The sequence below is a fragment of the Rhopalosiphum padi genome, chromosome 2 (assembly GCF_020882245.1).
Source record: "Rhopalosiphum padi isolate XX-2018 chromosome 2, ASM2088224v1, whole genome shotgun sequence".
Classification (NCBI taxonomy): Eukaryota; Metazoa; Arthropoda; class Insecta; order Hemiptera; family Aphididae; genus Rhopalosiphum; species Rhopalosiphum padi.
The window spans coordinates 73,362,458-73,385,711 of record NC_083598.1 but is presented as its reverse complement, the minus strand read 5'-3'; the positions used below and the strand labels follow the sequence as shown (position 1 = coordinate 73,385,711).

Below are 23,254 nucleotides of genomic sequence, written 5' to 3'. Positions count from 1 at the left end.
TTAAATATTCAGGCACTATAGGCATGTGCCTATAGCGGCAAATTTTTCAAGGAATTTTTTTTTCAATATTAATGGTGTTGCATATTGACTCTGTGAGAGTTATTATATTGTTTTCTGTTATTGTAAAATACTCTAATAGCCACAACAGCCAATACTATTATTTTAAATTATTGAAAACAATGGAATTGGTTTAAAATAGAATTCGAATTTGTTATTTTTAAAGTTTTCTAGATTGACACAACATTAAGAATTTTCGTGAGTGTACCAGTATCCAATTGTACAACCGAGAGATCGTTTTAGTGCCTCAAACGCGTAAAAAACTATTTAAGGTCCATTCAAGCTGATGAGAAGTTGAACAGTTTAACATTATTCTTGATAGAGAATCAAGTGTTAAACGAATTGAATTGCTAGAATTTAATTGACACATTTGCAAGAACCTAATGTCGACGTAAATCGATCGTCTAACAAGTAATTTATTGTGTAAGAAATTTAGAATGTATACGACAAACATTTTGTTATACCTACCTTTTTTTTTCTAATGTTATTCAACTCCATTAAATTGTTGTTTTTGTATTTAAAATATAATTAAAATTTGTTTTGCATATACCTACCTAATTAAATTGTATTTTATCATAATTCATAATTAAGGGTGGCCATTTTCCACAGGCCTACAAGCAGTAAATATATAAATACGCTTTTGTAAATATGTGAACTAAATTCCTTGTACTTGTCTAGTACAAATACGTATTCAGATTCAATTATCGTGGTAGGGGGAATAAAATATTTATAATACATGAATTAAAAATAGATTGTTTTATTATTGTTTTAATAATAAAAATAATTCTACTTTAAAAATTTCTGGGAGTTTGAACCCCTAAAACCAACCCCCCTGTATATGGGCTTGGTGGTGTATATAGCCATATAGGGGGGGAGGTGGTTGGGTGTCGTATAGCCCCATATTATTTTTTTTAAATACTGGTTAACTATTTACTGATTTAACAATAAATATTATTGAATATTTTGTAATTATTTAATATGCCATATACGTAAATACATTTGTTGCACCTAAAGGAGATGATGCTTATGATAAATAAATTATTTTGTAGTTTTTAATTTATTAATATCAAATATCAAATTTGAGCAGGCGAATCACTTGTTAATTTAGATTTTTCCACAATTAAATTTTTATTTTTGTCGCAGAAATAAAATAGGTACTAAATTTTTTTCGGGACTTTTTTTCCGAGTAACGCTCGTAGACTCTGTTTTGGAAGACCTATCATCAAATAAGTTGATTGATTCCTTTAACAATGAAATTAAAAACATAATTATATTAAAATTGGAAATGCATGTTTATGAACATGACAAAATTTTGTTATGATTAATGATTATGAACAGCATTCAGTATTTATTTAGATTGTCAAGCATCTACTACATTTAAAGGAAGACTCACGGCCGTGCAAAGGGGAGGAGGAGTAGACAATTACGGCAAGTGCCCCAGGCGGCAAAAGTAGCAATATTTTAAAGGGTGGCAAAAACTTTCCAAATTTTGTTAATATAATATTACGTAATAAAAATTTAAAATAAAAACAAATACGATATAGATATAGAATTATAGAATAAACCAACATTGGATTAAATAAAGCTTGAAACAATGAGCCTTAGAACAAAAAATATACTATCGAACAATTGGTCATTGGAGCACTTGGAACATAAGATAATGATCCATTTTGCGCTTTGAACGTTTTTTTGTTGTTCAATTGAATATTTTAATTTTAGGCACATGTATATTATGCATTTGCTGATTTTATACCAACACCTATGGTTTCAAGTTGTAAAATTTACAGACATTAATCTTATTATATAAAATATTTAATAATATGTTAATTTATATTTTTAACTCAAAATTTACTGATAACTGATAAGTGATGCAGCCTCTACAGTCTATATAATCACGGTTGTATAGCCATGCTATTGTGTTTGTTATCTTAATCCGTTTTTCATGGTTAACGATCTTCGTTTGTTTTGAATACTCGTCCGTTCGGAATTCAAATATCTATCTAAACGTCTAAATAGGTATTACCTATATAGTTCTTAAATCAATTTTGTTGATAGTTCAAACTATTTTTTTGGTATTTAATGTTTACGATAAACTATTCATCTTCAAGTGACAAGTGTAGATGACTTCACTACACGTATTACATACTTATTAATTAGAATGATATTTTATCAACTACAGTGGTTTAATTATCACATTAGTATTTAGAAATAATTGATGTTATAACTTGAGTTTATAATCATGTCCAAATCAGGAATAGAACCTAAAGCTTCGTCTACTGCTGTCAAATCTCAAGATCAACGGTATGTTGCAAATTATAAATAATATTAATAATATTGTTACATTATGTAGTATAGCCAGTATAGGGCTTATAAGAATATAAAATTTAAATCTTTTACTTAACAGGACATTATTCTAACATATTTTGCCTTTAAAGCAATATTTGAGAACTTGATATCTCTAAGATTATGTCATGTTTGGTTATTCAAGTAAAAGAATATATTCTTATATTTTGTTAAGAAGTAAATAAACCATTTGATGTACATTATACTAAAATAGGTAATAAATAGGGTAATGAAGTTATTACATTAAAAAAACACATTCAATTTGCATTATTCTTTTATAATATTTTAAAAATATTTAAAAAAGAGAATAATAAAAAAAAAAAAATTCAATAAACCAAAATTAAAATAGATTTTAAGATTGCTTAAGTTATTGCATTGCATAACAAGAGATTTTTAAATTTTTTGAAGGTGACAGATTGTCAGTTCTAGTACCTACAGTAAATATTATCATTCCTGAAAAATCTTCTTTAAAATTTAGAGTGTGTAAGTGTAATAGACACATATTAGAAATAAACTAGTTCATTGTTTTGAGCAGCAATCTTCTGATAATCATTTTACATACTTTATTTTTTCATTCAAATATTGAATAATAATTTTTATATTATATATCATTGACTTAAAAATTAAACATTATATTAAAATTGTACTAAAATAAAAAAAAAACGCAAATGCTATAATTTCACTGCCCTAGTAGTAACTCATAGTCATTTAAGCCAAAATTGATTAAAAAAATTTAATTTCAACAACTTAGGAAAATGCAATTAGTTATTAAATTACCTAAAACTAATTTATATTTTTTAGATCCGTAAGAAATTACCTTAGGAATACCAAAAGTGATGAGACATTTTCTTCGACATTCTCTGATGAATTGACTGATATTAATTTAGGAACTAAAACTTTATCAGAAATGTCAAGCAATAAAAAAAATGTACAAATGGAAAGTATGTATTCATCATTTGGTGGTCAATCTTCTTTGGGAATTCTTGAATTAGATAATATGTCTGGTAATAATAAATAATAATACAGTTACTTACTAAATATTTTGACATTTTTTAATATTTCTTTAATTTCTAGATATAGGTCATACATACAAAAGAGAATCATTTCAATATAATATTCATAATAACCAGCCTGCTCTGCAACGTCGTTTAAGTCAAGCTACTCAAGCTAGAAATACTCTCGCTAGAGCAAGTTCAATAAAAAATATTGTCAATAGTAAATATATTATTTTTCCCAGTTTAAATTCCATTGTAATTCATTTATTTATTTTTTAAAGATAATGAAGTTAATAAGCTGAATGTCAGGACATCTTTAACAAATGTAACCAATGCGTTCAATGATATGTTAGTTATCAATTTGACATTATTTTTAAAGGTGAGGTATGTTTTTTGTGCGCGGGTTGTTGTTGAGAGAGATCACGACACGACGATGTTGTTCATTTTCCAGTGATGATTTTTATAATCTGGCAGTGAATTTAAAGAAAAATTAGCTGAAACTGAAGAAATTAATCGTAAAGAATTTGGTTCATTGTCCTGAAAAGTCGTTTTGATTTTTTCTTTAGAAGGGGAAAAGTAAGTAATGAGTATTTATAATTATTAAATTGGATTTTTTTTTTTTTTTAGACATGTTGACAACCTGTTACTGTGATAATGATTTTCAGAAGTCCAGTAATAGATATATTACTAATAAAATAAAATAAAAATGTAAAAGACATTAATATTATAGGCAATCAAATGAAAATGCATCGTTTGCAGCAAATTACTTTGCTGCTAAAAGTATACCTGTTGAAGACTTATCTGCAATTTTTCCTAAACGAAAAAACGGCAATGAAACATTTATAAAAGAGTTAAAAGAAAGTCATTGTTCATTATTAGTTCCTAATAATGTCAAAAATAACCAAGAAGGTAATGTATTATTACATTTTGTAATCAACTATGTTTCTTGTATAATATGTATTTATTGACTATTCAGATCAACAAGCTCATATAGGCTACAAGACAATGTCTTCAATTACATCTTGGACTGACAGTCATGTATCCAATAATTTGTTAAACTTAACAAGTTTGTCTGATATTTCTGAAGTATTAACATCTAAAACAAATTCAGCTAATCCAAAAGAATTGACTGAAGTATTGCTATCAGGAGGTTTGAAAATTGCTTCAATAAATTATATACTTTAGAAATATCGCTTACTAATTCTTCTGTAGATTATTAAATAATATTGTATATTATGCTTTCGTATTATTTTTAATGCTTAGTAATTTTAAAATGTCTTTATATGTAGAAGGAAAGTTATAAATGATAATTACCAGATAATATGAAATTTATCAACTTAATATAATAAATTATTTAATAATTTTTTTATAAAACAATTAAGCTTAAATAATGAAAGCAAATAAATTATTATCACATTGTTTTGTATGTAGCAAAATAGAATTTAATTAATTTAATAGAAAATAATGTCAATTAACAGTAAATAACTATTTCATAAAAATGTAATTGTTTCACTTTCTATTTTTCAAAATTATAAGATCAAACACAGTCAATGTTTAATCTACCATATCATGAATAAAATATCAATATTATTCAACTAAACTTAAATATCTAATTTTATTGTAATTTTTATAATTTCCACCTACATTGAAAATTGGCATGTTTGTTTATGGGCAGTCTTAAAACCATAGCTTTCTTGCTCATGAGTCATGATTTAATATTGACAGATTGAATAAAAATAATGAATATCCACATTAAATAAAATTTCTTTATTAATTCAAATTATATAATTAATTCATTATAATAAGCAAGCCTGTTTATTGTAGTAACTGGTTGTTTAAAAATATAATATGAAAAATTCTTAACAAATGCCTAAAAATTACAATTTGTCTTTATTTTTGAGTGATAATTAATTTATCATACTATTTTCTTTTAAAATTTAAGCTTAATTATTTTGGCCGAGTTTTGAAGGTAACAACATATATTTAAAAATAAATATATATATTTAATTTTATACTTTATACACGTAAAATGAGTATTATATATTATTTATATAATGCATTATTTTTTATTTAACTTAAGTATCTCATTTCTTGTAAATATAGATTTGTCTGATGATAGACAGTTGAATGAGTCTTATAAGTTTCCTCAAAGACGATTATCTACTTCCACTAGATTCTCTATTGCTTCGCAAAATCTTGAGCATGCAGAATTATGTAAATTTCTATTTAATTTTCTCTTGGATGCATTTATTTTTTTTTCTACATAACATGTGGATTATATTTTAATTTTTTAGGTTTTCAATCTTTAGACAATTTAAGTTTTATTTCTCCTCAAAAAAATATTACAAATATCCATGAAACAACTTCAGAATTTAATAAAAATGTTAATTTGGAAACGCATTATGAAAATAAAAACGAAAAAAGTGAAATGTTTATTAATACCTTAAATCAGTGTACATCAAACAAGTACAATTTATCCAATAATTTTAAGAAGTAAACTCATTACACAAATAAATGCCATCTTAAATGTAACGTCTAATTTATAATTTAAATGTTTCAGAAAACAAACAAAAGCACAAATAAATAATAATTGCACATTTTTTTTAACACCTAAAAGTGGATATTTTGAAGACTGCACATTGGGAACATCAGAGATATCAGAAAACAATATCGATCTTTCAAATTTTTCTATTTTAACTAATAATCATGAAGTTTTGACTGAAATGTCATTTAATAAATCTACTAATATTTCTAAAATTGTCTATTGTAATGAAGCTATACATCAAGATAAATTGAATCAGTCAAACGTTCAAGATTACAGTAAGTTTTAATTTCTTTTTATTTAAATACAGTGATCTAAAAATATTTTGACAATGAAAAATCATTATATTTAAAAATTATTTTAAGTAGAATTTGTATATTAGATAAATTTGTACTTAACAGTTATATTTTATTTTATTTATTTTAAATAATGCACAATAATGATTTTTCTTGATCTGGATTCCCATTTTACAAAAAAATTATTTACTATTTGGTAATGAAACATACATTTTTAGGATATAAATAAATATTTTCCATATTATTTTATATTTTACTTTTTTTTTATATATAATTCTAAGGGAAAATTAGTAAAAAACTTGAAATTGGTGATGTATGTATTGGAACTTACTCTCAAGCTGTAATTACATTGGAAAATAGATTAACCATTGAAGCAAAATATACATTACATTTATTGGACATATCACTTAACCATATAAATACTTCTAAATTTGTTGATGATAAGCTGATTGGATCAAATGTGGCAACTGTATTTTGTTCAGATAAAACTTGCATCATACCTCCATTGTCTGAAGCTTCGTTTACTGTATGGAACTAAAAATTGTAATTGATGTACAAATATATTTATGAAATTATTTTTCTAGATTGGGATTGTTCCCTTAACTTCTGGAAGTATAAATATTTATATAGAGCTTAAAAGTAATGATATAACTCAAGAAATTTATCGTAACATTCAAATTCATTCTATTGAGCCACAGGTATTTTATTATTTGGTCAAAATTTTTAAATAAATCATTTAACAAAATATTTTTATTTTTAGGTTACTTGGATAAATAACAGTTTTGGCTCTATGGACTTCGGCTTATTACCAGAGTTATCTCAAAAGTCTTTACCAATCAAATTATTAAACAAAGGAACTTACCAAGTTCCAATTAAATTTATTTTAAGCCAGGTTTGTTTAAATTTATCAGTCATATGTTATCATTTGCCTATACATAAAATAATGATATAAAAATAAATATTATGATATTATAAATAATTGTATTTTAATTTAAGTTTAAAATATTTTTGGTTTGTACAATATTACAATGTGAAATATATTCACCAAAATTATAATGCATAATTACTACTTTATATACAATAATATATTATAATTGTTTCAGGATAACTGTGATGTTATTCAGGGTAAAGCCATTCTAAAACCATCTGAATTATGGCAATGTGATGTGAACATCCTCACAACACATTTTTCAAAAATTAATTGCAAACTAACTGGTCGGCTTCAAATAGTTTTAGATTCTGTTGAAGAATTGTCTACCAATTATTCACCGTTATTATTCTGTTCCAATTTAACAGGATGTGTTGGGTTTACATCTATTTCTTTTGATCAAAATCCATTATTATTGCAAAAAACTGGACAGTTTTCACTGAATGGTACTATAGAAATAACCAACAATAGTGAAATTCCAATAAGTTTAGTTGTACAACAAAATAACAAACAATGTGCAGAATTTACAATTCAGCCTGATAAATTCAAATTAGCTATTAATGAAAAAGTAAAATTGAAAGTTGTGTTTTTCCCATCCAAATCAATTAATTCTTTCAAGTAATATAATTTTTGAACATTTTAATATTTTATTGATAATTAATCATGAATTATTTTTATTTTACTTTATTTTTAGTGAAACCAGTATTTGTTTACAAGTTGTGTCTTCACAGAAACAATTTTTTTTCAAAGTCAACTATATTGAATCTAATTGTAATAATTTATGTCCTTGTATTTACATTATAAAAAATCGAAAGTATATTTAAAGTTATTTTACTATTTTTTAGTTGAGTTTCAACAAATGGGTTCACCGTCTTCACGACCTATATCTCCTTGGAGTACAAGTTCATCTAGCGCAGGTTTATTTTTATTTAATTTTTATATTTATTTACTAGCTTATTTTTTTTTCAATTTGTTAATAGTTGGGCGGTTGGAATTAGAATCTACAAGTTCAAGTTTAATATGGGGAAGTGTACCTCCAAACACTAAATCTGTGCAAATTTTTACCTTACGTAACCGTGGTTCACACAAAGAAAAATTGCATTTAAAAATAAGAGATAATAAAAATTGTTTTAAAGTATGTAATTTTTGTTTTTAAACTTAATTTATTTTTAGTTTTTGTATAAGATGTTTGATTATCTTTACTTTTAAGCTGATATCTTCTGGTGAAAATCACGTATCAGAAATGAAATTGTTATTAGAACCAATGGAAAGTCAAAAACTGAGTGTAGCACTTATATCTACATCAAATGAAGGCCAGGCGTATGGTCAATTAGTCTTACAAAGACAACGTAGTGATGAAAAACGTGTGGTTAGTTTGTAAATTATTGACTATTATACTATTGATATATTTTACAACCTAATTGCAAAATTATTTAATTCTTAAAAAAATTATCTAGGTTATAAGAGTAAATTAGCTCAAAATTGTTTTCATTTTAATCTATTGATTATCATTAAATATAATTTTATATTTTTAAAACAGTATGTAAGATCAAATATTCACCGATAATAAATTGATTTATTTTCAAAATTCTACAGTGAATACTTTTAATTAAATATTATCTTTTTTTTCATATCTATATGGTATAAGTATAATTATAAAAAAAAATATTAATTTTCAAGTTGAGTAATTAATTGTCAATCTCTATATAGCGGAAACTGTAAGATTAAGTAAATTACCTAATATTTAAAATTTATATAATTGAAAAACTGTTTTTATTATTTCAATTTTAATTTTCTGCTGTTAAGAGTTTTATTGTCATTCATGTTGTAAAATCCTTTTAATTTTGTAACTGTTTTAATATATTATTTTTAAACTTCAGATTTCATTATACGGCTACTGTGGTCATTCAGTTATTGTAATTCGTGGTCCATTTGAAGACAACTTTGGTAACATGTGGTTATATCCAAATCCCCAACTTATGTCATCTCAATTGTCCATTACAAACTCTGGAAATACTGCTGCATTTGTAAAAATTATTCAAGGTGGCATTTTATTTTAATTATTTTGTGTTTTTAAATACTTGCAATTACAACCAAAATTAATGTTTTAGAAAATTCATCAGAAGATATAATTCATCCTCATGAGTTTATATTAAAAAAAGGAGAGACTACTAATGTTGAAATTACAATAATTATGAGTCCTGAACGGTTAGAAATGTTAATTGGACAAAATTGTAGTTCAAAAGTCATTAATATAAATAAAATATCAGTGATTTATGGTGATGAAGCATCTAGAATGCGTGTGTCAAGGTTAGTATAACATATTGATATTAAATTTATTAAAACATATATATTATTTATCATATTTTTTGAGATTAAATCTATGAATAATTTATTATGATGAAAGTGAGTTGATTTATTTTTTCATTATCATATTTATATAAATGATCACTGATATAATATACTTTGTCACAGTCTCAGTTATAATATAATCAGTGGGTATTGTCACAATACTATTGTGTATAAAATATTGAGTAATAATCTTTTTCAGTGTCAAAAAAAATATACATAAGAATAAACAAGTGTAAAATATGATACAGCTATATAAGAAAAGCTTTTAATATCGCCATATTTTTAATGGCTCCTTGAAAATTATTATTCAATGGTTCGCCACAACTAATTATTTTCTGTATTAAGTATATTGATGTATACTTAATTTAAATATTGCATATCAAAAATGTTATTTATTTTATCTTTTGAAACACAGTTAAGAGGACATCTCACCCGCATATTGTGTTGTCTCCGTTTTACATACGTATGAGATAGTAAATTTTCGTTCACTAATTTCAATAGTGTGCTTTTAGTTTTAATATTAGAGTGAATTGACCTATTTTCAAACTTAGGCAAGAACTGTATCTGTGTTCTCTAGTTGGTTTTCCATAATTTAATTTTGTTGTGAGTATGAAATTATTAAATATTTGAAAATTCTCATAATTCACTTAAAAATTAAAATACCGTAAAAAACTAACGAAAGAACATAGATAATGTTCTTGCCTAAAAGTTTGATAATAGATCAATTCACTGTAATATTAAAACTAAAAGCACACTATTGAAACTGATGAATGAAAATGTACTATGTCATACATGTGTAAGACAGAGACAACACATGCAGGTGAGACGTCCTCTGAAGTATTTTTTCCAATTTCATTTAATGTTTTAAAAGATTATATTATTATGATATTGATTTAGAAGGGATTCTAATTTTATACTTTTGATAGTTCCAAAAGTATTATTTTTTATAATTTTTAGAAAAACTAAAGTTAATAAATAATTCATCTCATTCCTATACAATATTTAAAATTATATGTTATTTAGTTAACAAATGTATGTAATAGATAACTAGTATGTGTTTTTTATAGGCTCTGGAAAAATAATAATGATAAAAAAAAAATTGTATACCTAAATCAACAACGTTTAGATGAAATATCAAACATGTTCAATGATGTTAGTCTTGTTGATGTGAGTCATCTCGTAGACACCGAGGTAAATTATAACGTTTATTTATAAATAAATACCTTATATAATACTTGAAAAAGTCATTTAAAAATATAAAAATAATATTAATGTAATGGATAAACTCCTAATAGTAAATTTATTCTCTAAATAAAAAAAAGTATCTACTATTTTTAATATTATTTCTTTTTTAATTTTTATTTTATTGTTATATTATGTTTAACCAAATTATATGAATACATAATTTTATGTTTTGTTTTTAGCTCTTTTCTAGTTATTGTTTCTTAGCTTAGCCTTAATTATTTCCAAACAAAAAATAATCTCCCGCCTCCAATATAATCATACACATCTAATAAGAATCTTAACTAAATGTTTGTTCATAGAAATCATTGTCTAAATTATGGAAAACAGGCATAAGTGAAGATAATATTGTCATTTTGATGGAAACAAGTAATTTAGAGTCATTATTATGTGACACAACAACAGTTTTTAGTGAATTAGAGACAACTGTGTAAGTATATGCATGTTTACATTTCTGATTCAATATGTCAAATTACATTATACATAATTTATTATCATTACAATTTAAAATACATTAATGAATATTTAAGATACCTGTTTTATGCATATCACATAACATGTTTTAATTTCGGCTTTTGTTAGTATTAAAAATGTTTTTTTATATTTTTACCAACTATAAATCAACCAGCGATATGATTTAGTAATTCCATGTATACACATATGTATTGTATATTATGACAAATTAGTAATTAAAAATTTGTTTAACATATTTATTATTTTTACAGAATCAGCAGACTCCCGTAGCAATTGGCGATTTCCTTGTCTAATATTTATAAGAATATAGTAGTAAATTGTTTTGAATATAAATATATTTTTTTTTATCTTTTTATATATTTAGAATTACTATTAATCATATTATTTGGTATACATTTTTAATATTTTGATGATCTCTCATATCTCTATTTTTTATGTACAATGTGAAACATGTTTAATAATATTATTTTTGCTTTTAAATAAATATAAGTTGAAACATATTTCTTTTGGCAGTTATGGTTTTCTCTATTTTTCTACAAAAAATAAGAACAATCGTCAATATTCTCATAACTTAGTAGATACCATTGTAATAATTATTAAATTAGTGATAAAATTTATGCTGAAAAGAAAGATGTTACCTTTAGAGGTATATCAATATGTTGTAACTTCTAAGTGATATTGGTAAATATTGCTGTGGTTTTTTTTTATGGGGGGATGGGTTATAGTTTATTATAAATGAGGTTTAACCAGGGGTAGCTCCAGAGACTTGGTTGGGAGAGCTGTCATATTATTCAGAAAACTATAATGAAAAAAAACTAATTTTATAATTCTTCAAAATCTATTTTTAGTATTGGCAAAAGTATCAATATGGTATCTTATCTATAATACTCACTTTATTATAATATAATCCTATTAGTCTTAAGTCATCTTCAAATTAAATCAGGTTTAACTCTTCTTAAGTTTGGGGGAAACTACTTTTAGTAGAGGTAACAATTACTAATAGTGACAAATACTTGTATTAATATTCCAACAGTGGTCTTATGTTCTTTACTAACAATATACAATTTTATAAATGTACAAGCTTAGATCTCTTGGATTAACTAGCATCAATCTATTTGGTATGTTGAAAATTTGAAAATGTATCATAATATTATTTCAGTATCAACCTTTATCGTTTATTAATATGTACATTCAACACTGAAAATTACTAAATTTTGTGGCGGCTTCAAAATTGTCATTTTTTTCAACTAGTTGAAAAATCAGTTACAAAAAAAAAACTTATTTAAAATATAAGTAAATTCCTGAAATTTCCCTTATTTATAACTTAATGCAGAGGTTTCCAATCTTTTTTTGACTCACACCCTTAGTCATTTTCTAATAGTTTAGCAGGAGTGGCGAACCTATGGCACACAAAATAATTAAAATAATACTATATAATAATTATTTATACTTTATCTAGCAAGAAAACATGCCACAGACCAACCAAAATCAGTTTTTCTACACATTCCCAAGTAACACCCAGGTATAGACGAAGTAGTTTTAATAGGATAAGGAGGGGGGGAGCTTGCGCATAATTGGTATGTTCTCGCTGGATAAAGTATAGTTGGCTCTAGTTTTATATTTTACGGAATACTAAGATGTTTATAGTAAACTTTTTTTTAACATATTAAATTAAAATATTAATGCATTGAATATTTAACTTACTTGTCAATTATAAAATTACTTTCCAAACTTAACTTTTTTAACAGTTAGTGTCTAGCTTTGAGAGTAAAATTCCCTTACACCCAATATGGCAGATCATTAATTAATGATTATAAATACTAGAGATTGCTTAATGACTGGGTTTTTGCTATTGCGGCAATTGATGGAAAAATCTCGCTTATAGAAAAAAACCCGAAGAACTAAATAAATTTAAATGAGAGGCATAAAACAAGGTAATTAAGTAAATGTTTAATAAGAACTAGGCAATAAAACTAAAATGGGATAAGCTTATCTAATTTAATAATAAAGCACATTATTTTTAACTGTAAATTGAATTGATATTACTCAATAGAAAATTAAAACATCTTGTTTTATAATACACGTTTTAAACAGCATTCTAACAATTAACATATAAAATAAGTTTAAGCAGGGTATTCTATAAAGTTTGTCCAATTGTATTTTGTAAATACTTAAAAATTAGGTTTCTATTAATTTTAAAATAAATATTAACTTATAGTAGGTATGTAACATGAGTGAGAAAGACCAAATTTTAAATTGATTTATAAATCATTGTATAATATACATATTATTCTATTATTTATTAAGTAATTTAAAATAAAAGAATATAGTTGGGTAAACTTGGTTTTCAAAGATAAAAAAAATGTAAATATATATAATAGATTTACTACTACATTAAATGATTTAGATAATTGATTTTAATGTAAAAAAAAATAATAATAAGAATTAATAACTAACTTCAATTTAAAATATGTATTTTTGGTTTGTCCCATTGCAAAATGGTTGAATTAAAAAGAAAAATTAATATTTCAATTTAAATAAAAAACGTGTAAACATGATAATTCTGTTGATATTTACTGAGTGTAATTAAATGTTCATAATAAGCCACACATACTATGACATATAATTACAAAATTAAATAAAAAAATTAATAAATAAACTGTACATTAGATTGATAATCTGATTTTTGAGTTAAATAATAACTAACTATTATTAGGTTTTGTTTGTTTGTTGGAAAAATACAGGCAATGTTTATTAATTAATAAGTATATATATAAAAAAAAGGTTCAACTTAATGTGCAAGATAATCAATTAATTGAGACAGTTCTGACAGACAAATCATTGAATTATGGGGATTAATAAATTACAAGTCTTCATCCTCGTCAGGCAATGCGGTTTCTTGAGCCTCCTAAAATAATTATTAATTTTTAAGTTTTTGTTGTCATAATTAAATTTTTTAATTTTTACCTTGAGGTCTTGTTCAATTTGATCTTGCCATTGAGGGTCCATCTTAATTTCAGGAGGTACAAGAGCAGGCATTGCAACAAATTCAAGGTTGGGATCGCCGATTAATTTTCTGGCCATCCACAGGAATGGTTTTTCAAAATTGTAATTACTCTTTGCACTAATATCGTAATACTAAAAATAAAAAATAAATGATTAATCAATTGTCCTTCTAAATAAAAAGTAATGAAACGAACCTGTAAATTCTTCTTGCGATGAAAAACTATTGTTTTAGCTTTTACTTTCCTATCCTTGATATCCACTTTGTTACCACAAAGCACAATTGGAATGCCTTCACATACTCTCACCAAATCTCGATGCCAATTAGGTACATTTTTGTAAGTGATGCGGCTAGTAACATCAAACATGATAATAGCACATTGACCCTAAAAATCATTTTATTTAAAATTTTAACATCATAATGTAATCTTTTTAAAATAAGTATGTGATATATTTATAATTTTAAATAGATATATGCAATAATAATATAAAAGAAGTGCTTAATGTTCTTATACACTATAACATTTTTTTATTTTTAAAAATTAAATTATAATTTAAACTAATTCGACTTAGAGGATTATAAAACAATTGCATACTATTATGTAATATGATTTTGATAATGCAATACACATAATTACTTGAATATAATATCCATCTCTGAGACCTCCAAATTTCTCTTGACCAGCAGTATCCCAAACATTGAATCGAATAACACCACGAGTTGTATGGAATACCAATGGATGTACTTCTACTCCTAACGTGGCCACATATTTTTTCTCAAATTCACCCGTCAAATGACGTTTAACGAATGTCGTCTTGCCAGTACCTCCATCACCAACCAATACACATTTGAACGTAGGAACATCATCGGGTACATTCATTATTAATGTTTACTGTATAAAATCAACAAATATTAATAAATGAAAATAAAAAATATAAGTTTTTAAAAGTCAAAACTAGATAAAATGTTTTTGATTATTTACAAAATTGATGTAATGGTTTCAATTAGTAATAATTCTTTGAGATATTTAATTTTATTTCTTTTATTGACAAAATAATCTTATTTTATATGTTAATTTTGTACATGCATTAAAATTTTTATAATTTTGCATACATTAACTACTTGATATTTAGCAAAAATGGCAAAAACCAATATCAGTAAATAGTACTATAAAAATTTAAGACATTTTATTCTGAGTAAAAAAAAAGGTTAATTGTTTTGATAAGGACACCTAACCTAATAGTCAATAAATACGTAGTAACCAGTACAAATATCATTATAATTAAAATAAGACGATTGTTGTAATTAAATCATAAGATATACAATTGATAAATTATAGTAGTAATACTTTATCAATAATGGTACGATAATTTATTATAACTTTTAGTGAGTACAAGTAGGCGGCAAGCCTATGTAACTAATAAATCACATGGTTTAGAGAAAAATATTTTGAAGGAAAGTTGTATGTAATTGAGGTATGCATCCTAAAACAAATTAGATGATTGACATGACTTAGAAGAATTGAATAGCATTTCATTCAAGAGTAACCAAAGATTATAACCTAAGATTTTATGAATCATAGTTTAGGAAAAGATGCTCAGTATAATGTACTGCAATAGAAGCGACAATAATTGTATTCTCCTTAAACACTAACAATGGCAAAATATTTGATTACTTACGTGTTTAATAGATTTGTGTAAGTAATGTAGGTGGAAACAAATAAAGTAATGACAATGCCGTACAGCACAACTGTAACGGATCCCAACGGCTTCGTCGGAGACGTGAAAAAAACGCGCTCGAGAGTCGGTGAATCGTGATTGCAAACAAGGAATGATGGCGTCAGGAGAGTAGGAGACCGCCTCTGATGCCGCTATCACGTCACAACCCGCCACTGGAACTGTCATGAAATACAGTGTCGCCAAAATCTAAGTGTGATTTGTATTTTTAAGCGCCATTATTTGAACATTATTTACTGTGTTTTAGATTCTCAGCGTACCAATGAATGTATTGATTGATGATGCGTTTTTTTTTGTGTATGAGTACACGATAAGTAGTCGATAAAATGCTTCGAATTTTAAAAATGGAAATGATTTTGAATTTTAAATTGGATCTAGTTTGTATAGAGAAGTCAATCTTAAAATTCCTAGTACTTATTTTTATAATTGGAAACACAAACAAAAACAATAAGTAAAACCGGAAATATTTACGCAAATCCAATTTTCAACAAAATATATAACTAATATAACTCAAAAATTAATAAATGTACAAAATCCGAATTAATTTTTGCTGAGCATTTCAAGTAAAATTGTTTATGACATTCGATATTCGCTCTATTTATTGGTACTTTAATATTTATTAATCTATTTTTACTATTTTTCAATATTTACAGAAAATTATTATTACATTTTGAGTTTTATAATTTTATATAATATGGTATAAACATAAGTATATTTAATCAATAGTTGTATTATAACGATATAAACGTCACTCGCGTTATTCCAAAATTAATTATCATTTGATGTAGGTTGGGTTTACTTATATTGTTTATTTTTTTAATTTTTGATCATTATTCTAAATACTTGCGTTAAATATATAGGTAGGTACTAACTTTTGAATAAATATATATAACTATGTAAATTGTAGGTTATAGTGGACAGTGGTTATACCTTCTATGTACCATTGTGAATTATATTATTATTGCCTATTAGAATGAAAATAATTTATATTGTATGTATAGTAGTAGGTACTTAAATAACATAATATCTTTTTAAAGAAAAATAAATGTTGGTAGGTATTTTTTTAAATATATGGTTTGTTTAAATAAAACATTTATTATTATTACACCTTAAGTGTAAATTACACACTAAACACATAATAACAAAGAATTGTCAACAAAATTTTTTTTTATTTATTTATTAATTTTTTTGTTTCAACAAATGTTTTGTTTTACAAGGTTTTTAACAAATAAATCAACAAAAAATAAACACCCTCTACAGTCTACCTACACTTCTTACTTCTTAGTTCTGCACTTTACGATGTTCTCCGTGAAACATTGAATTCAAAGAGTTCAGTATGACAGTCGTATTACTGATTGAAATAACGTCTCACTAGCATGTGTTTTCAGCTTGTGCCTTTTCTACAAAACTACAAAATGTGTAACATAGATGTAGCAAATTTATGTTTAGCAGTTCTCATTTAGTTATTAAAGAATATTTAATATATTTTATGTATATCTACATATAATAGAAAATAAAATAGTTTTCATAAATATTAATCGTTTCTAACATTCCAAATATCCAAAAAATTGTCTGGTTTTTTAGATTTCTACTACCCAAAATGTCAGAGATAACTCATATAAATATAAAAGTCAAGAAACTAAAAAAATGTAAAAAAAATCATCAAACTAGGAGAAATCTTATATTTGTTAATCTAAAAATATGAGCTGACTAAATTTAAATATGGTAAATATCCATGATTTACCAACTTCTTCCTCTATTAATGTTTGGTGGCAATATATGTGTACTCAATTTTTTTTATCATTTGTCCAGTTCAAAACTGTACAATACTCGTATTATATTTAATTCAAAACAGTGATTCAAGCCACACATCCATTGTATAGCCAACTCCCGAAATCTTGTCCGCCGTATTACTAAACTCAACATTTACTGTTGTAGGTACAGTATAAAAATAATCTACAGGTATTTTTGTTGGGTTCCAACCATTTTAATACGATGAATAAGACATAATGTAGGTAAGTACATCAAATAAAATATATTTTATTCAAACTAGTTAGTTTTATTTAAACTTAAAAATAATTATTGTAACCATTTTCGAAAAATTTATTAGGTTAGTATAATTAAGGTAGTGTATGATATTTTCACTATTTCATGATACTAAGTTGTCAACTTTGTAATAATTGATTTATATACTTATAATACAAAAAAAATACAATTTTTTAACAATTTTTAATTTTATTAACTTTTTTTTAACAACAACAATTTTTTGAAGAAAATCAAAATAAATTGTGGCCGAAGGGCTCAAACGGTATATATTAAATTAAATTTTGTAAATGTGTGAAACATTGTAAACAATAATCAAAACAAAACGTGTTAACAGGAACAAAAATAATTAGCCTTTTAAAAAAGGAAAAACAAAATCAGGTAAAAAAAAGGGGGAGGCGTGTAAGCGTGTAAGATAAAGGCTTCTGCAGTCACCTGTACAGCGTTCTCACGACCGACCTCGCGGGCGGTCGAGCGTGTTGCTGAAGCGTTTGTCCGGCAGCGCGTTTCGACGACCATCATGACGGCAGGCCAATCCAGACAACTTCGGCTTAGGGAGCGGCTTGTGCGCGTGTGGTGCAGATCTGGCGACGGGCAGTGGACAGCGGAAACCGAAACGCACGGATCGGAGACGACGTGACGGCCGACGTAATCGCCGCGGGATGAAAAAGGGAGTCAGCGGACAACGACGCAACGCTGTCTTCGGATTCTCCTTAAATTTCGTCCCGGCGGTCCCGTCTGCCATGTTTGCCGGCTGGAGTCGTGCACCACCTGATCTTGAAACTTCGAGCCGCTAATCGGCCCGGATGCAACACATGCATCCCAAAACCCGCCGTACCCGTTTCCACGCCGTCGAAAATCTTCATTACCGTTACATCTGACATCTGGTGCTAGCCACCTGACTAATTCTCCAAACTATTTCTTACTTCTTCGCCCCTGGCCGTCACAACGTCCTTTTCTATCGGCTCCAGCTCATCGCCGCCAGCAAGTGTGCCTTCGGACAACGCATACTCATCGATTTTTGACGGCACAGTGCCCTTCTCTACCGCTTCCTCGTCACTTGCACCAACCAATTTTTCTTCGCGTAACGCCTTGTCTATTTTGTCTGGTATACCGGTCATTTCTATTTCCTGCTCTTTACTTCATTACTTGTACCAGCCAAGTCGTCTTCGGGCGATGAACCTTTTAATTCCGTCTGCACAATTTCCGTAGAAATTTCATGTTCGTCGTCACTAACTAGAGAGCGATCTCCGCTAGACAATAAGGGTCGTAAGAGTAGATCATTCTGTATTGCTCGTACATTTTCGTTATTGAATGACCGTAGTTCTTCAATAAACTGATCTATATTTTCGTGACATTGTTATACTAATAATAGTATTTAGTCGTGTGTACTATAATTCAGAATAAATGTGTAGTTTATGTCTGGAGAATTTATTGTAAGTGAGCCTTTAAAATATTTTACGCTAGGGCTAGGTAACGAAAAAATTGAAAATCTCTCTCAGACGACGGGTACAGACGGTACAGTATTGTTTATTAATAGCCAGCGACGAGTCCCGTATGTCCGTTATTTTTCCAAAGACCATTATTATATTGTTAAAATGTTAATTATTTAAAATTACCCACTTAAGTATAGGTACTATAATATTTTAACGAGAATTTTGATTTCTGTACTATATCATTTTAAACTTATAGATGGATCTTTTTTTAAATATAATATATTTCTTTCGATTTAACTCTATTATATGACATTTTTCCGATAAACAAAGTATTTTCCAATTATTTTATATTGATATAATAACGATCAAGTAAAGATATTGTTATTTATTATCAATATTATATTATTTTGTAATTTAATATAATTTAAATAATATATTTCCGTGTATAATACATATATTATTTATTTATATTACGACTCTGCTGGTCCAAACCATTTTACCATTTTCATTAAATTACGTTGCGGCATAAATAGCTCTTGGCTGAAATATGGATAGATAAATTACGGTGTGGATCCACACGCTCATTATCACATTAAAAACATATGAACAAGTTCCCAAATACATGACGATATACGTCTGCAATTGGATGTATTACAATTTAATTTAAAATTAGTAATAAAATACTATTGTTTTTTTTTTGTCTTCGCGCATCTTTTAATTACCAATGGGAATTTTATAATATTACGTTTAAACTGTTTAAAGTATTGGCATTGAATTAATTAATTTTGTTTTATCCGTCAACTTTTCTAAAAATTAAAATTATTGAAATAATAATGTTTAGTTTAGCATTAATTTAATTTTAGTTATTAAATAATTTTTTGCTCAAATTATGTAGGTATAACTTGTAATTAGAAAAGTTTTAACTTTCTAAAATAATTATTATAGACTTTTAATTGCTTCACCTTGTATACTTTTAAATATCTTATTTAAATTTATGTTATGTGTATCAGATTAAGGACGATACCCAGTGATAACACTCTATAAAATGACTAAAATAACAATGAAAAATTTTAAAAATTGTAGTGTTACCTGGTAACGAGATATAGATCTACAATTAATTTTATTTTCTCTAAATTGAAATTTAATATACCTATTGAATATGTCAAAAACTTTTTGAACATCAAATTATCTTGCATGTTATTATTTATGTTTTTGAAATATGGTATTTTTCTATACATTAAAGATTTAAATGTATAAACTTGTTTTTAATAAGTTCATTAATAATATCTGATATTGCTCTTTGTAGGTATTAAAATAATATGCATACAGTAATTAAGTTTCTAAACTTATTGAACACCTGATATAATATATGATTATATTATATATATACCTTATGCATAAATATATAAAAGGTGTTTCAAAAAGAACGCCGGTTTTAAAACTACTATGGATTAAATTTATTTATGTAAAAATAACGAAAAACATATCATTCTCTTCAGAAGAGGTTAAATTTTAAACATGAAAAATAATATCGGGCATACACCTTCTCTCTACTATAATAGTCTTACAACTTACAAGCGATCACTCGGTCCATGAAATTCTTCATCACCCGATTGAAGTTTTTTACATTTTTTGAATTACAGCACACTCTTTTGATTTCATCATTATATTAAATGCATTATATTTCAAAGCAGAAAGTTTTTAATATCAATTTTAATGATACATAAGTTAGGTATGTATATGCAGTGGCGCCGAACACGTACTTAGGGTAGTTCAATTGAACTACCTTGAAAATTGGGCGGGTGGGTAAGTAGGTATGTGGGTGCAGTAGCGTGATACTGATTAGGTATAAATACTATGAAGTTCATAGTATAAAATTATTAAATTATAGTATGACCAATGTATAGGTAAGAGGTAAGTGGTGGATACCTATATAATATTACTGCAAGTATTTAAAATGTATATGAGTGAACAGTGAACCAAGATTTTTCGATGACATAAGGCATTCGTTTGAATCTTGATTTTTATATAGATATACATAGAATTCAATAAAAATATTCGGTGCTAATAATTCGGTTAGGTAATTCTACATGTTTTGCAGTTCTACACTAGGTCCACGTTAGATACGGGGATATTGGACAACGAATGTACGTGTTATCTGTATCGTTTTTATAATTATGACATGTTGGGTAGGTTTTTATTTCGACTTTATTATCTAATCTTTAGTCATCTCTAATTATCTTTACCTTAAATTGTATTAAGTACTGTAGGTTTTATTACAGTCGTCTTTTCGGTTTTCAGTTACATATCACGGAAAAAACTAAATAGCTGGTTTAACAATTTTTATGGTTGAATCAACTATAAACTATAATTTAAAGTTACATATTATGTGATAACATAAATTATTGTTGAATGTACTAAATGTATTTAGTTAAATTATTTTAGTTGTTTAGTCATTATTACTTATTTGGATTGAATTTTAGTTAAGTAATATTTTCTTCACAATATATACGTATTTAAATATTTGTTAAGACTATTACTATATTCTAGTTCAGTTAGTATCTAATATCTATTGCAAAAAACCTATTTTTGTTGTTGTTACTATTATAAAATGTTTATTGAAATTCATTAATTTAAAAATAAAGGTATATACTATAAACGAATAAGACTAAATTCGTATAGTGCAGTAAATTTATAGTATAAAAATTATAAAATGTCCTAACGATTTTAACATGTTGTTGCGTGTTCTGTGTTCTATTAAAGCAACAAAGTATATTTACGACTACGTAAGTAGGTATCTATTATATTAAATTATTTAGGTGTAATAAATATTTTGTTAATTTCTTTTGCCCTTTGGTCATATAGCATTCAGATCTGGGGCCAAGCTAAACACTCTTAACAGTCTAACATAAGACAAGGCCAATAAGCCGTTCAATCCAAAGTCTTAGACAAATCGTTGGAGTCCGATGGAACATATAATAAATTATAAATGTTCTACATAGCGATAAATCACAATAGTAAATGAAGTAGCAATTCAAGACTACAAAAAATTTCATTACAAACTATTTAAACCAGAACTCAATAATCTGTTGTACCCAGGTTAGGTTAGGTATACAGGCTGGTATGTCGGGCACGTAAACAGGGGAGGAGGTTTCGGGGTTTACCCCCCCCCGTAATAATTTTGAGTAACGAGGAAGAAATTGTTTTATTTTATGTTGTGGTACAATTTTTTATTGCTATATTTTGTAACCCCCCTCCACACGAAATTGTATTTTGTATACGGGCCTGGTCGTACCTATGTCATTAATTACCATTTCTAATAACCCACCAAGAAGACTTAAAAGAAAATGGAAAAGAGACATTCTTATTTAAATAAAAATAATAGAAAAACATTTTCTCCTCAAAATCCATCAAATTAATCAGGAGGTACTGTTGCTGGACGGTTTCCATTTTCTAGTCTATTCAAGCCAACTTTCAATATTATATTTCATCATATCATTATCATTTACTTATTTTATTCATTTGTATAGACTAAATAATAAACAATTCCCCCAAAAAAAAAATTCTTTTGAAACGTAGTTGTTATATAATATATATTATACTATATACACTACTTTAACTTTTACAATAAAACTTATTATAATAATATATAATTACAAATAACAATATGAGGCGAAATAATAAAATATATTGAAAATGTTAATCAATATTATCGAAAGGCGCTAACTTTTTGCGTTGGCTAGACTGGTATAGATTCGTTTTTTGGTCCACGGTACGCGCAGCCGCGCAATATTTCACTCGCAGGT

At 26.3% G+C, this 23,254-nt stretch overlaps 2 protein-coding genes across 2 annotated transcripts; one reads left to right on the top strand and one right to left on the bottom strand.

The window, feature by feature from the left end:
• The first annotated feature begins 1,975 nt into the window (after nt 1–1,975).
• On the top strand, nt 1,976–11,729 carry LOC132922821 (uncharacterized). Its single transcript, XM_060986542.1, is given in 24 exon segments — nt 1,976–2,358; nt 3,202–3,404; nt 3,475–3,615; nt 3,677–3,761; nt 3,823–3,859; nt 3,862–3,971; nt 4,126–4,304; nt 4,372–4,545; nt 5,499–5,609; nt 5,690–5,888; nt 5,956–6,215; nt 6,515–6,759; nt 6,818–6,931; nt 6,994–7,125; nt 7,337–7,779; nt 7,856–7,932; nt 8,007–8,078; nt 8,142–8,296; nt 8,372–8,530; nt 9,042–9,204; nt 9,273–9,471; nt 10,581–10,704; nt 11,058–11,185; nt 11,481–11,729. Coding segments are annotated over 24 exon segments (3,591 nt in total). The 5' UTR covers nt 1,976–2,296; the 3' UTR covers nt 11,500–11,729.
• Nucleotides 11,730–13,790: 2,061 nt separating this feature from the next.
• LOC132922820 (GTP-binding nuclear protein Ran) lies at nt 13,791–16,082 on the bottom strand. Its single transcript, XM_060986541.1, has 5 exons — nt 15,913–16,082; nt 14,871–15,125; nt 14,430–14,618; nt 14,197–14,367; nt 13,791–14,137 (listed from the first exon to the last, which is right to left on the bottom strand). The coding sequence occupies exons 2-5, from the start codon at nt 15,111–15,113 to the stop codon at nt 14,093–14,095; spliced, it is 648 nt and encodes a 215-aa protein (XP_060842524.1). The 5' UTR covers nt 15,114–15,125; nt 15,913–16,082; the 3' UTR covers nt 13,791–14,092.
• Between the last annotated feature and the right edge of the window lie 7,172 nt (nt 16,083–23,254).

Coding starts and splice junctions, on each gene's coding strand:
- LOC132922820 (XM_060986541.1), bottom strand. CDS start 15,113: ATGAATGTACCCGATGATGTTCCTACGTTCAAATGTGTATTGGTTGGT. Junction 14,619..14,870: donor GAGATGGATATTATATTCAA/GTAATTATGTGT, acceptor AATGATTTTTAG/GGTCAATGTGCTATTATCAT. Junction 14,138..14,196: donor AAATTGAACAAGACCTCAAG/GTAAAAATTAAA, acceptor TAATTATTTTAG/GAGGCTCAAGAAACCGCATT.